Below are 15,891 nucleotides of genomic sequence, written 5' to 3'. Positions count from 1 at the left end.
TTGCTTACTCTTTGTGAACGCAAGTATCTATAGCTTTGCCATTTCCCTTAGGACAGAAATGACTGAGGCAGGTTTACTGCATTGAGTGAATTTATATGTATGTATATAATCAGCACAATAAACATTATTAAATTGTCTGAGCAAAATCCAAGCCTGGAAACATGCAGTCAGAGCGTAACGCTAACGACGCTGAACGCTCATGACTGCACAGGGGAAAGAATCTTAACAAGCCTTGATTTCAGCTTTGGCATCCGCCTCACAAATTGCACGAAAATGTTCTCCTTTTAACAGTGTTGAATATTGATAAATGTCTCTACACAGCACAACAGGGAAGTTGGTCTCTACTGGCAATCTTTACCAAAGTGTGTTTTTCCCCCTCTCTGTACTCAAGGGTTTACCCTGAATGATTTAATTATAATTTTCCTTGTGTAAGACAAATTAAAGAGGAGAGTAGGAGTGTCATGCCAAGGCAGATTATTTATCTCCTTAACAGATTGCTGTGCGCCAAGCCTCAGAGCTGCTGCCACCACTGACGTCGCTTAACGAAATTCGGGTGCAATGTGGGACAAAGGAGGGGGACACAAGATACAGCGGAAGACAAAAAAAAATAAAAAGCCCCAGAAAAACTGAAAGCATTAACTCAGTATTTCCAGAATGAATTGTATCACTTCCCTGCCAGAGAAAATTTAAACAGGAAGGTTTGGGTGTTTGTTGCTTCTTTTTTAATGTGGGGTTTGTGGGGTTTTATTGGGGGTTTTTTAATTAGAGGCACACTTAACATGGAGCACAGGAAGTTAAGGCATGGAAGTGGCCTTATAGCAAGCCAGACCAATGGGTCCATCTAGGTCAGTATTGTCTGCACTGACTGACAGTGGCTTCCTGGGGTTTCAGACAGGAGTCAGTTTCAGCTGACTGACTAAAACTATGCACCCTGAATGCTCATATGTTTTACATTGCCCGGGGGGGGGGGGGGAGGAGATTTAAAATTCTCAAGGTTTAAAATTTTTGAGGTTAAATTTACGTGGTTTTTTTTTAGATTAAATTTCTGTTTTAAATTTTGCAAGTTGTATACTTTATTGTTGTGAGCCACTTTGAGACCTACATGATGGAAAGTGAGGGATATACCGTATACATATATATTTCTCTCTCACACACACACACACACACACACACACAGAGGGACCTGGGCCCCTGAAGCTCCTTCAGTTGCATGAACCTCTCCAAGTTCTTGGAAGTTTTTCTGTGAGTCTCCTGGTCTACTGTATGATAGATGAATACAACCCAGCGTGTTTTAACTTTGCAGACCACTTAAAAAACCCAGCCAGATGGGTGGTGTATAAATAAAATATAATAACAACAACAACAACTCCTCTAACGTGAGTTATGACACTTTTTTAGTAATAATACAGGACTGAATCATTTTGTTTTCATTTTGGGTAAACTCACTCAGCTTTGTAATACTGCCCCCATAAGTTTCCATATACCCTAAATATTACTAGCTGAAAACAAAAACCTTCCTAAAAGTACTGCTTGCTCTTAACACATGACATTGGTCCTTTTTTTTTAGTCATTTGCAGTAAAAATATATACATTGAAGATACAGGAAACAGTCAAACACATTCAGAACTACATCACAAGACTGTTTAAATAAGCAGCAGTTAAATTCAGAAACACATTTTGACCTCGTTACAATCTGGAGGTACAGTCCTTTTTCATGGTACATCACAATAATTTAGCTTCAACATGACAAATGAAACCAGAACAACTCGGTAACTAGAGCTCAAATGAAGGTTCATATACTTGTCACTCTCAATGCTATTCTGAAAAGTGTGGAAAGGGAGGGGGGAAACTAGTTCCATAGTTGGCTTGGCTAACTTCTATAGTAGCCAGCAGACGATTAGTATTTAAAGAAATCAAAGAGTGTAGAGTAACAGATGTGGGATCTGCAACAGAAAGTTGCCCTCCTGAGTGCTCCTGATCAGGGTTCCAGCCAGCCAATAAAGTCCCCAATAAGGACTTTTTATACTTTTGCAAACCTCAGGGTTTCCCCAAGTCGGGCGATACCTCCTCTCTTGTGGATGGGTAGTGCTGTTTTGACTACACTAGCAACAAAATTCACACCTGAACATTAGAAATATACAGAATGACAGCAAGTGATAGCCAGAGCTTTCCCGCCCCCCGAACAGGTGTAGTTGTCATTGTTTTCAATTTATCCACTTGTTTTCTCCAGCCAATATTACTCACCCTGAACCTTAGCTGGTTAATCTTCATTCCTAAAACGTAGGCTGTGTGTTTTCCTACTCTCCTTGTTTCTCATTTTCTACGTCTTTTCTTAGGCAATCTTGCATTTTGATGAGTTTCCCCCCAAACCACTTTTGTTCTGAACAAACTGACTGCCTTTTAAGCTGGCAATGTGTACGTTTGATGAACCAAATTCTTTTTCAGTTGAACTAGCCAGGACAGGTGAGCTTACTGCGCAGGCCATATCCTAAACATGCCATTTAGTTGATTTCCACACAGAACTGAACTGCAAAGCCTAGACAAAAGTACTATGCCCTGGGACATTTTTTCCAAAGTCAGGTAGCCTTTGCACTTAGGGAAGACAGTGATTTATCTCTATTTACTTCCAAGGATCAAGCCTACAACCTTCTCCCTTACAAATATCTGAATCCCTTTCCACTGAAGTAGGGTTTTAATGGCTGCTGAGGCATGGTACAGCATTTTACAACCTCCCCCCCCCCCCAACACACCTTTGGTTTTCTCTCTCATTTGACAAAATTTAGCATGTAAACTCCTCAGCGTAATGACGTGTCTTTCCTCCCAAAACACCACCATCACTGAAACACAAAAACCTCTCTTGCTGCATCTTGTTGAAAATAATTGACCTCCCATCAAATGAAGTCACTTGTTTAATTGAGGCTCTTTATTTATTTTGAATTTATACTCTACCTTGTCATCTGAAGATGCCAAAGGCTGCTAACAAAACTCAGAAAGCAGTACTAAAGCAACAAAATCAAATTATTAAAATAAAAGAGGGAAAGGCACACAGAATATGGCAGGTAAAAGTAAACTAGCCAGTTAAATTAAAAAACTCTCATGGGAACAAAAGCATGTTCTAAAGGAGATTAAAAAAAAATAAAAATCAAAAGGGACACAATTAAGATTTCCTGGGACAGAAAGTTCCACAAGGTTTTCTCTCCCGTGTTCCTGCTAACCTTGGCCTCAGATACAAGTAGAATATGCAAGAGAACCTACACTGCCAACCTGAAAGGACTGGAAGGTTCTTATGGGAAGAAAATTTATTATAAGTGCCCTGATCCCAAACTGTTCAGGTAATTTAACAACTAGCACCTTGAACTGACTCCAGAGGGAAATCAGGAACCAGTGCAACTGGAATAGAAAAGGAGTCACGCGATCCAGTGGACTTGTCCCTGCAGAAATTTTTTAGCAGCAGAAAATATTACCAGCTGGTGTTTCCGAACAATTTTCAAATACAGCTCCATGTTCCAGTAAACAAAATAAAAGGTGCTCAGGGTACTTATGTCACTAGGGCCAGCTCTGCTTTCTGTAGAAATGGGCACGGTTGATGCACGAGGCTAAACTAAGGAAAGGAACCCTTAGCCATGGCTGCTACATGGAAGCAGCAGTGCTCAATGCAGGAGCACTCTGCAGGATATGACCCTAATTTTTCAGAGGGAGTGTAACTCTTACCCAAAAAGACAACAGCCTACTCCAGGAATCAAGTTCCATCCACCAATCCCTTGAGTTGGGCTGCAGTAGAGTCGCTAGCAATGCACCCCAATGTCTAACAACAGCAAGAGGGTCTGAGAGTTTGCTTGAGAGCATGATTCAATAATAATAATAATAATAATAATAATAATAATAATAATAATAATTTTATTTGTACCCTGCCCTCCCTGGCCGATGCTGCTTCTGGACATATAACAGCTGGAGAAAACTCCTCCAGAGCACCCCAGCTGAGTGTTGTTGCTCTATCCACCTAGGTGACAGCCTAGCAGAGAGAAAAGAAACTGCTCATTCATGGAGATTCAGTATAAGGCTGACCAGGATGTGGGAGGGGGGCCCGGAGGGATGTTGGTGCTGCGCTCTCCTCTCCCCCAGCCTCTGGCACTGGAAAGAATCCCCCTGCTAAGATCCAGCTCAAGGCTGCATGTAGGGGGTGGACTGGGGTACCCGCTCCTGTATCCTATTGTTCATCAGCAATTCTCTTTGGAGAACGAGTGCAAGCAAGAGACGCAAGCTACTTCCTAAGGCTCCGAGTCAATGCCACATTCAAAGAGCTTCTTCAGAGCTGCTACCTTCAATCGTCAGTGTTTTCACCCTTTCTTTTACACCCTGAAAACATCTCTGTTGACATTAATCTTCCAGCCGCTTTCTCTCCTGCCCTCTTCTCAATCTGTTAACCTCAGCCCTTAGCTTGTAATATCACTGACACATTGCCTGACTACTTAAATAAGGAGCTTTTTAAAAAAGAGAGAAAGGGGGAGGGAGGGGGGTGAGAAAAAAGATAGCATTGCTGTAAACTCTGGATGGTGCTTTAGAGAGCAGCTTCTAAATGGGCACTCGCCTGTAGCTACAGCAGCAGAAGCAGGTTCACAAACAGGGATCCCATGTCTCATTTTAGTTCAGATCAGGGAATGCTACTCGTCGATGTGCTAAGGAAGGTATTATACACTGCCCTCAGCTTGCGGCTAGTGACTGGGGTCTGGAGGGAAGGTTGATTTTCTCCACTGCATGTGGCTGCCCTCATGAGCTTGCTTGCTCTGTCAGCGCCCCCAGCAGTCAGGGCAATCCCTCTCTCTCTGCAGGTGAAGAAAGAATCCCTGGATAGTAAATTAGGATAAATGAGAGTGAAGGTGCCTTCCTCTGTTGCAGGTAGCCTTGAACATCTTAGCCTTACTCGCCCAGTTCTTCATTTAGAATAAGAGAATAAAGTGATTTTGGTGTTGTTACTAAAATAAGAGCCAGTAGAATAAGCTCCCAGTTGTTCATCCAAATGGTGAAAGGGTATGGATAAGTAAAGGTAAAGGGACCCCTGACCATTAGGTCCAGTCGTGACCGACTCTGGGGTTGCGGTGCTCATCTCGCTTTATTGGCTGAGGGAGCCGGCATACAGCTTCTGGGTCATGTGGCCAGCATGACTAAGCCGCTTCTGGCGAACCAGAGCAGCGCACGGAAACGGCGTTTACCTTCCCGCTGGAGCGGTACCTATTTATCTACTTTCACTTTGATGTGCTTTCGAACTGCTAGGTTGGCAGGAGCAGGGACCGAGCAGCGGGAGCTCACCCTGTTGCGGGGATTCGAACCGCCAATCTTCTGATCGGCAAGTCCTAGGCTCTGTGGTTTAACCCACAGCGCCACCCGCATCCCATAAAGGGTATGGATAGATGTGCCCAATTTTTTTCTTCTCCTGCCATGCTTTTACTGCCTGTTCAGTTGCAGATCTCTGAGATTCAATTCTCAGTCTGTAAAATGGGAGAAACGGTGACCAAGAAGAGGTGAACTTTCCAGTCACCTGCTATGGATTCACTATCAGGGAGTTCCACGGTAACATTACTGCAGGAGAAAACTATGATTGGAGAATAGAGTAAATGGGCAAGAGGAGGGCATTTAAATACAACCTGTATATTTCCGTATCTTGTTCATTTAAAACAAAATATATATTATGAAGTTGAGGCTCCAATACTTTGGTCACCTCATGAGAAGAGAAGACTCCCTGGAAAAGACCCTGATGTTGGGAAAGATGGAGGGCACAAGGAGAAGGGGACGACAGAGGATGAGATGGTTGGATGGTATTCTCGAAGCTACCAGCATGAGTCTGTCCAAACTGCGGGAGGCAGTGGAGGACAGAAGTGCTTGGCGTGCTCTGGTCCATGGGGTCACGAAGAGTCGGACACGACTAAACGACTAAACAACAACCTATATTATGGGCTCAAACTAAAATATGAAATAGGTAAATTAAGTTAAATTAAACTCAAAATGTCCATTCATAAAAAAAAAAAATCTTGCAATGAAACTGCTCCTACATATTTTATAATGACTACTAAAAATGAAATATTTCCCAGTCCTGTTTTTTCAGAAGAAGCTTCGAATTCAGATAAGGTTACCTGAAACAAACATGCCCCTTGTACCCTAGATAGCATTCTCTCTCAAACCTTCATCTGCTTCCCTGAATACGCAGAAATAATACTTTTTTAAAAACAAACAAACAAACAAACAAATAAATAAATAAATAAATAGCATCTAAACAAGCAGAGTTTTATGTGTCATATGACACCTAGGCAGGCACCACATTGCCTGACAAAGCAGCAACAGAAACCTTAAGTGCCTTAGTCGGCATTCTTCAGCACATACTATGCCTCCTCTTCTTATGGACAGAGGTAATTCAATCATGCTGCTGCAAATTGATGGTGCCAACCTCAAACGCGCCAAAGAGAAGGGAAGCCACCAAAAGCTTGAACCCTCTTCCACTCTGAGACATTTATTTTTTTATATTTTGATGGACTCAAAAAGGGTTTTTAAAGAATTGTTCTACGGAACACTAATAAATGATATTGTGCACGTGTATTACAAAATTCATTAGAGGTTAAGGCTGCATTATTATTTTTTAGTTTAATAAAATAAAGAATTGGGACAAAGTTTGTTTTCAAATTTTATCCCAAAGCTGATTTCAAGCCACTGTACTCGAGTAGATCACAAATGGCAAAGTGTCAAGATTTATTACATGTGAATTTGAAAATGAAGAATATGCTTTGGAGGCACAATTTAAGGTGCAGCATTTTCCCCCCAGGTTTTCAATTTGACAGACAAGTTTCCATTAAAAACAAATTGTGCAACTATGTTAGGTTCCAAATTTAACATGTAGGGATATATTACATGCATTTTAAAAAACCCTACTATCTTGCAATTAGACAGAGATCAGATCACAAAGATCAGGAAATGTCCATTAAAAGCAGATCCAAGTAAGTCACCAACTTTTGCAAAGCAGTTCTGCATAGAGTATAAACAGGCAAATTCTGCTGCAGCTCTAAGAAATATCACTGAACCATTTGGATTGACTACCCATAAAGGCCAACAGTGCCAATTTCCTGTTTTTTCATTTCTTTTCTTTAAAAAATATTTTATTCTATGCTATCTTATTATGAAAAAGCACGTGTACATTTGCATTACCTTAAAGCTTAAACTGTCACTAAGCATGTATCTGAAAGTACTGTCCTTTCTGTATATCCCATTAACAATTTTAGAGTAATACCTGTGTTTAATGGTAAAATCCTTTCCTTCTCAACCCAATTGTTTTGAGGAGAAACTTACTATTGCAAGGAAAGATATTTCAATATTTACATTACATAATTAACCAGTAAAACAGAAACAATGAAAGCCAGGACTAAGTATCCTTGTTTCACAGTAGCCTCGTATTTAGGCCACCAATTTATAGAAACAAGATGACATCAGACAACAACCAGTATTTGAAAATTTTGACTGGGCCCATTTTTATGATGCAGTAATTTTCCACAGATGCAGCTTCAACTTGCACACACAGTATATCAGGGACAGGAAAAGAATTTGGATAAATGTCTTCAGAACATGAGAAGATGCCTGTATGATTGTTTACTATTTAATAGCAAATCCAAGGACAAATGATAAAGTGAGTTGGATTTTCACATTCCTCTTCCTAAAAGGACAGGATATTTAGCACATGCCACCAGTCTGCTGTTGAAACACATCAATAGTATCTTCATCTTCCATTTCCAACTGTGCAGGTGTGTCTGTTTCATTAATTGGTTGTCCATCAAATCTGAATCTAATCTGTCTCATTGACAAACCCTGTCTCTCACAATAGGCCTTCATTAGTTTACTTAGTTGTGGGTGCCATTTTATTTTAAACAGGACCCCTGATCCATTTGGCCAGCTACTTTTAAATTGATATGGTCATCCTCCATTTTTATTCCTTCCTTGGGTTTCTCCTCGGATATGTCGTCACATCAGGCAAGGACCTCCTCAAGGAGCAAGTCCGCACCTGCTTGGAGCCCCTGTCTTCCTGTCCTCTCCTCTCCCACCCGCCGCCAATTTTCTGTTCTAACACAGTATCTAGCACATATCACGTTAACATTCCATCGGTACAAGAACACTGTCTACAACCCACTCCACGAAGTGTGAAGGCTTGGTTTTGGCTTATTCTAGCACATGCACATAGTGTCAAACCATGGTTTAGTGTTACACGTGAACCAGACCAGATAGTCCTACACAGGGAGGCAAAGAGCACACCAGCTTTGTTAACCAGTCCTATATTCTGTTGGAAACTGAAATATTGAGGGCTGTATGGTAGGATGTGAACAAACTGAATTCTACACGCCACAGAAGAAAGTGGCTCGGCGGGCACAGAATGTAAGCAAAAAGACACACATACGCTGCCAAGTGTAGTCCATTTCTGGCTTTAAGCTGTTCATTACTCATATATGCCACAGAAACACTTATTCCAGTGCACAGCCTTTAGTCTTTAAAGTTATGGGGAGGGTGCATGCGCACGCACACACACAAAATGCGTTACGATTCTCTCTCCCCTTTTTCTATAAGTTGGAAGAAGCCAAGATCATTTTTCGTACATCTCATCCTCCCAAGAAAACTCAGTCTTCTGGTGCTACAGCAAACATATTTCATTTGACAGACATGCACAAATGTACACCAACAACAACAGGACTAAGTCCTCCCTGTCTAAGTAACAGACACTATATATGACAATATCTCAATTCAAAAAAATGTTCTTAAGTATTTTGCATCTATACATGACAGCTTTGTTTTCTTCATGTAAGCAAGGCACAAGATGTGCTTATATGCTTTGCCTTACCAAAAAAATTTCAAATCACTTGACTAGGAAAAACTTTGGCCAGGAAAAACAACAACCAGTCACCTACAAATTAGTGAACATAGGCAATTAAGTAAAATAGTTAATTCCCTTTTGATTTTTAAGCATATCAAGTTCCAAAGAGGAAAAGATCCTTCTCAACATAAGCACATACACTTGTCTTCATCACCGGGCCATGAAAGATCATGGCTGGGATCTCAATGGCACAGCGAGAGAGCTTTGTTGAATAGGGAGGCCATCTCCTCTAAAAGCAGACCTCACCCCACATTCCCCAGTTGACAACCCATTTCTGAAACTCGGGGGGACTTTTTGCAACAGCATCTCGTACTGCACAATGAGTGGCAATTAGATGCAGGGGAATCCAAACAAAGGCGGTGGGTGTGTTTTTTGTGAGGGCCTGCACCTACTTGGCCCTTCCCCTGTGAGTCAAACAAAAGAAGCAGAGAGACCGAGGCAACAGTCGCAATATGTACCTAGATGTCATCCTAAGAAGGACGATCCACAAAAGGGACAGCAAATGGTAGAACAAGAGGGGTTGTTGTTTCTGTTTTTAAGGTGCTATGTTTGTTGCTCTAGATTTTTAATGAGTTCAGCAGCAGTTTTCAAACATGATACCTTTTGGTCAGTGTGAAATTTGAAGTAGCTAAATCATGAGGTGGGGAACTGGATCTGGTCGATGGGCTAGATACTCATCTGCACCACCACCCCAACCCAATTTGACATGTGGCTGGGGCTGCCCACCTGCCAATCACTTGACATCACAATCAGATGACCCCTTTTGGACAGCAATTTGCAATCACACCGTCCAGATAAAGAGCCTTCCAAATTGCTTCTCAAGAACCAACAACCAGTTGACAGACAAACAGCAACAGGATAAAATATATTTCTGAGAAATTGCTTCCCAGGTACCACAAGGAAACAATATACATTAAAAGTGGCATCTGCAAAACAATGAGTGATAAACTTGCGTGACTGCACAAATTCCTGAATACATTCCTGCTACGTTTGTCCATGTGAGCACGAACCTATCCTTGGGTTATGTCATATGTTGTAGCACATTCCAACTGTAATCAGCGGAATGCAGGATCACTTATATCCAGGATTACCACCTTCATATATTACATTTTTCTTTAGAAAGCAAGCACCTCGACACAAGTCAGAACCGCTCATGTGGACAAAAATGTGTTTGGTGAACCAACTCAAAGGCACAACAAAGATTAGTGACTTTAAGTCAGCAAATACGCTTCATGAGTCCAGGGGTATCAGCAGTAACATTTATGCAACACTCAAGAAGTTAACTCTTAGCTTACACACTCAAAACCAGTCGCTGAATTAATAGAAACGCAGGAAGCTGCCTTACACTGAGTGTTTTCTAGCTCAATACAGTGGTACCTCAGGTTACGAAGTTAATTCATTCCAGAGGTCCATTCTTAACCTCAGGCGCGCTTTTGCTAATGGAGCCTCTCGCTGCCGCCGCGCGATTTCCGTTCTCATCCTGGGGCAAAGTTCTCAACCTGAGGTACTACTTCCAGGTTAGCGGAGTTTGTAATCTGAAGTGTTTGTAACCTGAAGCATTTGTAACCTGAGGTACCACTGTACTGTCCAGCGCTGACTGGAAGCAGATCTCCAGAATGTCCCAGCTGGGGATCAAACCTGGGACCTTCTTTATACAAAGCAAATGCTCTACTGCTGAGCTATGGTCCTTCTCCATACGCTACGCCATTTCCCCCCTTGTATGTAGGTGACAGAAGCCATATGCATGACTAAAACGAACACCACAGTAAAGATATACCGCTCTGGGCAGAGATAAGGAGGAATTCTAGAAGCACTTACCTCTCTCTTTTAGGAGTGTGGACTGATAGTTGTCCATTTGTTGAGGCATGTGAGTTTATTATTAAGGAGGCCTTAGAGGAGGCCGAGGAGGAGATGCATGTTGTCGACAGGTCCAAACTGCTGTGGTTGTTGCTTGCGGCTTCCTCTGCTGTGTGAGAACCCGTCACTTCCTTCCAGAGTTGCTGCAGTTCATTTGGAATCATGCCTGAAACAAAATTGAATAGTGAAATTAATTAACAGCTAATTTAGCCATCTTCAAACAGTAATTAATATCAAAGCCGGAAAACAAAACCTAGTCTGGGAGGTTATTTTTCAAATTCCAAGGACCAAGTAATAAATGCCACATACACACCACTGAATTGGAGCAATAGTAATGCTGCCTGCCAAGTCAACGTTTTCCACAAACTGCATGTCCCTGCGGTTGATTAGTTAGGCTTCACTGTTATGGTAAACTGGAAGGCGGGCAACACGGAGGTCCCATTGCAGTCAATACATCAAAAGCCAAAAGATAGTTTTTAAAGGCTATTTCTAGTCCTCACTGAAGACGTGAATACAGGAATATGAAAGGCTCAGACATAAGGAAAGAAAATCATGGCATTGCCCTTATTTTATTTTTTTATCACTTCATGATGAACTTTCACATTTAAATAATGCAATACATTTAAGTCCAATGAGTCAACCAACCTGGGCTGGCTGCATGTTTTAGAGAGCCTTGAGCAAACTGCTCTCTGGTGGATCCTTCCGTACATTGATGGGTTAAAGATAAAGGGACCCCTGACCGTTAGGTCCAGTCGCGGATGACTCTGGGGTTGCGGCGCTCATCTCGCTTTATTGGCCAAGGGAGCCGGCGTACAGCTTCCGAGTCATGTGGCCAGCATGACTAAGCCGCTTCTGGCGAACCAGAGCAGCGCACAGAAAAGCTGTTTACCTTCCTGCTGGAGCAGTACCTATTTATCTACTTGCACTTTGACGTGCTTTAGAACTGCTAGGTTGGCAGGAGCAGGGACCGAGCAACGGGAGCTCAGCCCATCGCGGGGATTCGAACCGCTGACCTTCTGATCGGCAAGCCCTAGGCTCAGTGGTTTAGACCACAGCACCACCTGCGTTGAGGGTTACCTCAGGCTTAATTGGCAGAAGCTACAACACTCAAAGCCTGGTTGGGAGTTACCACTTTAATCTCCCAATGCCCAGGGCATTGCGAGAAACTAAATGAGAGGCAGACTGCTCTCGACATTGGACAATAAGGTCTAAGATATGCTACTTAAAAGGTAAAGGACCCCTGGCAGTTAAGTCCAGTCGCAGACGACTCTGGGGTTGTGGCACTCATCTCGCTTTACAGGCCGAGGAAGCTGGCATTTGTCCGCAGTCAGTTTTTCCAGGTCATGTGGCCAGCATGACTAAGCCGCTTCTGGCGCAACGGAACACCAAAACCAGAGCAGTGCATGGAAACGATATTTACCTTCCAGCCAGAGCAGTACCTATTTAGCTACTTGCACTGGTGTGCTTTCGAACTGCTAGGTTGGCAGGAGTTGGGACCGAGCAATGGGCGCTCACCCCGTCGTGGGGATTTGAACCACCAACCTTCTGATCAGCTAGATCAAGAGGCTCAGTGGTTTAGACCGCAGTGCCACCCGGGTCCCTAAGACATGCTACTTTAAAAAAACAACAAAAAACAGTTAACACTTCTGTTGAGGCAACTTCTTCAGCCAGTAACCTAAATGGTCACTGCTAAGATATGCTCCTTAGCAGTGACCATTTAGGTTAATGGCTGAAGAAGTTGTCTCAACAGAAGTGTTAACTGTTTTTAAAAACACACACAATACAACAGCAGCAGCAACATTTTTGTATGTGTGAATGCAACAGATTTAGGAGAATTGCTGGCGTGAGAGCAGAACAAGTTACATTCTGAATAGTGTGCTGCCAGCCCATGACATTCTCTAGAACAGAGATGGCATTTTTGTGTGCAATTAAACTAGGACTTTTAAATACAGAGAGATTTGTGCTTCCTCATGTGGCATGCTCTCTTAAGATCTACCGGACAACAGGTGGCAGTGCTACGGCTACGAAGGGGGGGGGCAGGGATTTACAGCCTACAACCATCCAAAAATGCATTATGGGAAAGAACAGTCAAGCCACCTAGCTATTTTGTCTATCAATTGTGAACTTGCAAACCAAATTGGCTTTGGGGAGATAATTCATGATTTTTAGCAAGGAAATGGACCAGGAAAAATTAAAGCTTTGAAGTGAATTGGTGAATTTATACATGGTTTGCAGTCATATACTCATTTCAGAAATATTATTTAATGAGAATCTATGTATGGGATGATATTGGTTTATGTATGTGAAGGGACCCTATTGTAAGTGTGTATTGGGTCCAAAAGAATACACTTCAGCCCTGTGACAAGCTCAATCACTGTCAGCTTTAACATGGCACAGGTTCTTGACTATCCTTACAGACTCATTACTTGTCACCTATGATTTTAGGCCTTAATGCACAAACAACCTTTCATGCTTTACGTCAAGCTATTTGGGACACAGGGCAAACAATTAACTCAACATATACAATTCCTGGGGGAATATATATTGAGAAGAGTGGAAACTAGTTAAAACAGAACCTTTTCTTATTGATAGGCCCATTCTCTTAATCACAATGGGAAGTAAAGTTCCAACTGAGGTTTTCCTTTCAAGATTTATATTGCAAAACAATTACTGGCTGCTTTCTGAAGGAGAATCTAAATAAATGGTGCTTCATTTTCTAAGAGACTTGGCGACAGATACATTTTAACCTCTCTTCAGAAGCAAGGAAGGTCTTCAAAATAAATTTATTCATCTGTGTTATTATGACAACATGAACCACAATGATACTAATTTTGTGCTTAAGTTGTAAATGATGACAAATAGCTTTGTTATTAAATACAGTTTTTATTAATCACTTTTAGACATAAATTATGAATTCACATTGTCTTCATGAAATGCTTTTCGAATTTTAACAGTCAAATTGATTATACCATGATTATTTCATTAACACACCTATCTTTCTCATTAATTTTGGTTTCTAGCACTGCTCAGTTAATTGATGGATGTGTCTAGCTTAAAAAACCCTGCAAGTTTCTATATAAGTAACACTATTATTATTACTGTCATTTCTTGATCAGTGCTAATGAGCCATTGGAAGTGAAATAAAAACATACTTTTTTAAAAAGAAGAAGAAATACTGTGTAACAAGGTAAGTTCAAAATGGTGTATGCCACCAACTTCATATTTTGAAGAAATTACAGTTTAATATGACATCCCATATAGGTTATGCATGCCAAAAATCTGAGAGTAGTTTGTTCTGTTGTAGACTGGCATGGGCATTTGGGACAAGATGGAGTTTTAAGTTTTAAAAGCATGTAGAATCAGTCATGTTTTCAAAAATAAAATTAATTGATTTCTTTTGAAGAACTTGGAAGTCTAGGTGTCAATGGATGCAACTGCTTTGTTTCAAGCTACTGTACTCTGTTATCCTTGCTTTTTTCAAGGGTGGGGAGGAGAATCTGCCATTTTTAAAATATACATCCGTGTCTGAAACAGACATGTCTCTTACCAAACCTAAGGCATTAAAGACAGTATACAATATATTCATTTGAAACACATAATAAAAAATGCCAAGGTCTAAATTTAATTTATTTTTGTCATTTAGAATACAATGGCTAGATAATCATCTCAACGTGATCAGCCAAACATCTTTACTTTGCTAAACTGTTAAAGATTTTAATTATGCTAGCTTTGGAGAGCACTGGTCTAATGAGGCGATAGACTCCAGAGAATCTAAGTGGTTAAGAACTGTGAAATGAGTCTGATAGGATTTTTTTTATATTCACCGTGGATCGTTTGCATATCAAAGAGGAGTAAATTATTGCACGACAGACCAATAACCTTCCCCGCCTTTCTGAGAGTAGCATTAACGAAAACATTTGGTCTTTGCTAGTGGGCCGCCTAAAAATATATATGCAAAAATGCTTTTTAAGTGTTTGCAATTAGTACATATTCTAAAATACACTTTGGTTTATACATTAAGTGATCAGATAGTCTAAAGATGCATCTATTGCTATAAAGTCATTCCTTCTCCTTTCATAAAAATCAAATGCCAATTATATTTTGATGGATTTTGTCCCATATGAGCATTTAGTTATTAGACATATTCAATTATTGCTTGTCCCTTGAAATTAAACCTCTGAGGCAATTTAAACAAAGAGAAAGGTCACGACACAATCCTGTGTCCTGTTTAGCTGCAACTGGGCTATTATTTTCAAACACCTTGCAAAGTGACAGTGTGGGATGTATTTTTAGCTAACACGCTTGACAGGACTGTCTCCACACTAACAATTACCTGTGAATATGACTGACCCTTTCACCACTGTTTACTCAGTTGAAACAATAGTGAATGGACTTGTCTGTTGATGGGAACATATTGATAATAGAACACATGAGTCAACATCATTTTTATTTTGGGAGGATACACCGATATGAGAAAAAGACATTTGCCTTTATCATTACTGTTACCATTAGCTATTATAAAATCTTCGTATACATAACTCTAGATTTTCAAAGTGAGATGATGCTGTGTGTTTCTGCTTGATTGTCGTTGATTTATATGACATAAAAAACTGAATACCACAGAAAGTCTCTCGATACATCAAGGGCAAAGGGGGCAATTAGCAAGCTGCAACATCTACAGCAGGATTTGTCCACTATATAACAGATGGGCAATTCATAACATTAATGAGAACTGTCTTTGTACAACAAAATCTAAACAAATTCCACAATTTTGATATAAAAGGCAAAGAAAGTATCTGTAACTGCAGTTGGAGGTGGTCACGGGCATAAGGACTGCAGATCAGATTGAATTATGCAACAGAATCTAATTATGATGTCACAGAGATCCAAGTGACATAATTGTCCCCCAAACCAGGACAATGCTATTATGAACTCTTCAACAAGTAATAGTTTTCTTTTTTAGCACAAACTCCATGGATAATTTTATTTGAGTTGAGAAATGTTGCAGAAAGTTAGTTACTGCTAAATCAAACCTAAGGGGTGATTAAATATAGTGACCTCTGCTACTAGCAGAACCTAAAAGGTGGGAATGATACAATCATGATGAACCCACCGACACTAGTATATTGTAATAT

At 40.9% G+C, this 15,891-nt stretch overlaps 1 protein-coding gene and 1 pseudogene across 21 annotated transcripts in view; both read right to left on the bottom strand.

Annotated features, from left to right (window-relative positions):
- Window positions 1-15,891, bottom strand: part of FOXP1 (forkhead box P1) — a 539,690-nt gene that overhangs the window by 84,159 nt on the left and 439,640 nt on the right. For all 20 annotated transcript variants that reach the window (XR_013982997.1, XM_080995718.1, XM_080995726.1 and 17 more), the window contains one exon: window positions 10,718-10,922. Coding sequence is in view for 19 of the 20 variants with exons in the window: in XM_080995718.1 (XP_080851844.1) it covers window positions 10,718-10,922 (205 nt within the window). In the remaining variant the exon portion in view is untranslated. The remainder of the gene's footprint in view (window positions 1-10,717; window positions 10,923-15,891) is intronic.
- Window positions 7,473-8,003, bottom strand: LOC308471738 (small ubiquitin-related modifier 3 pseudogene; annotated as a pseudogene). Its single transcript has one exon. The product of its transcript is annotated as a small ubiquitin-related modifier 3 pseudogene (transcript).

Source organism: Podarcis pityusensis, assembly GCF_964106645.2.
Source record: "Podarcis pityusensis genome assembly, chromosome: 2".
NCBI lineage: Eukaryota > Metazoa > Chordata > Lepidosauria > Squamata > Lacertidae > Podarcis > Podarcis pityusensis.
This window is presented reverse-complemented; position numbering and strand designations above follow the sequence as displayed.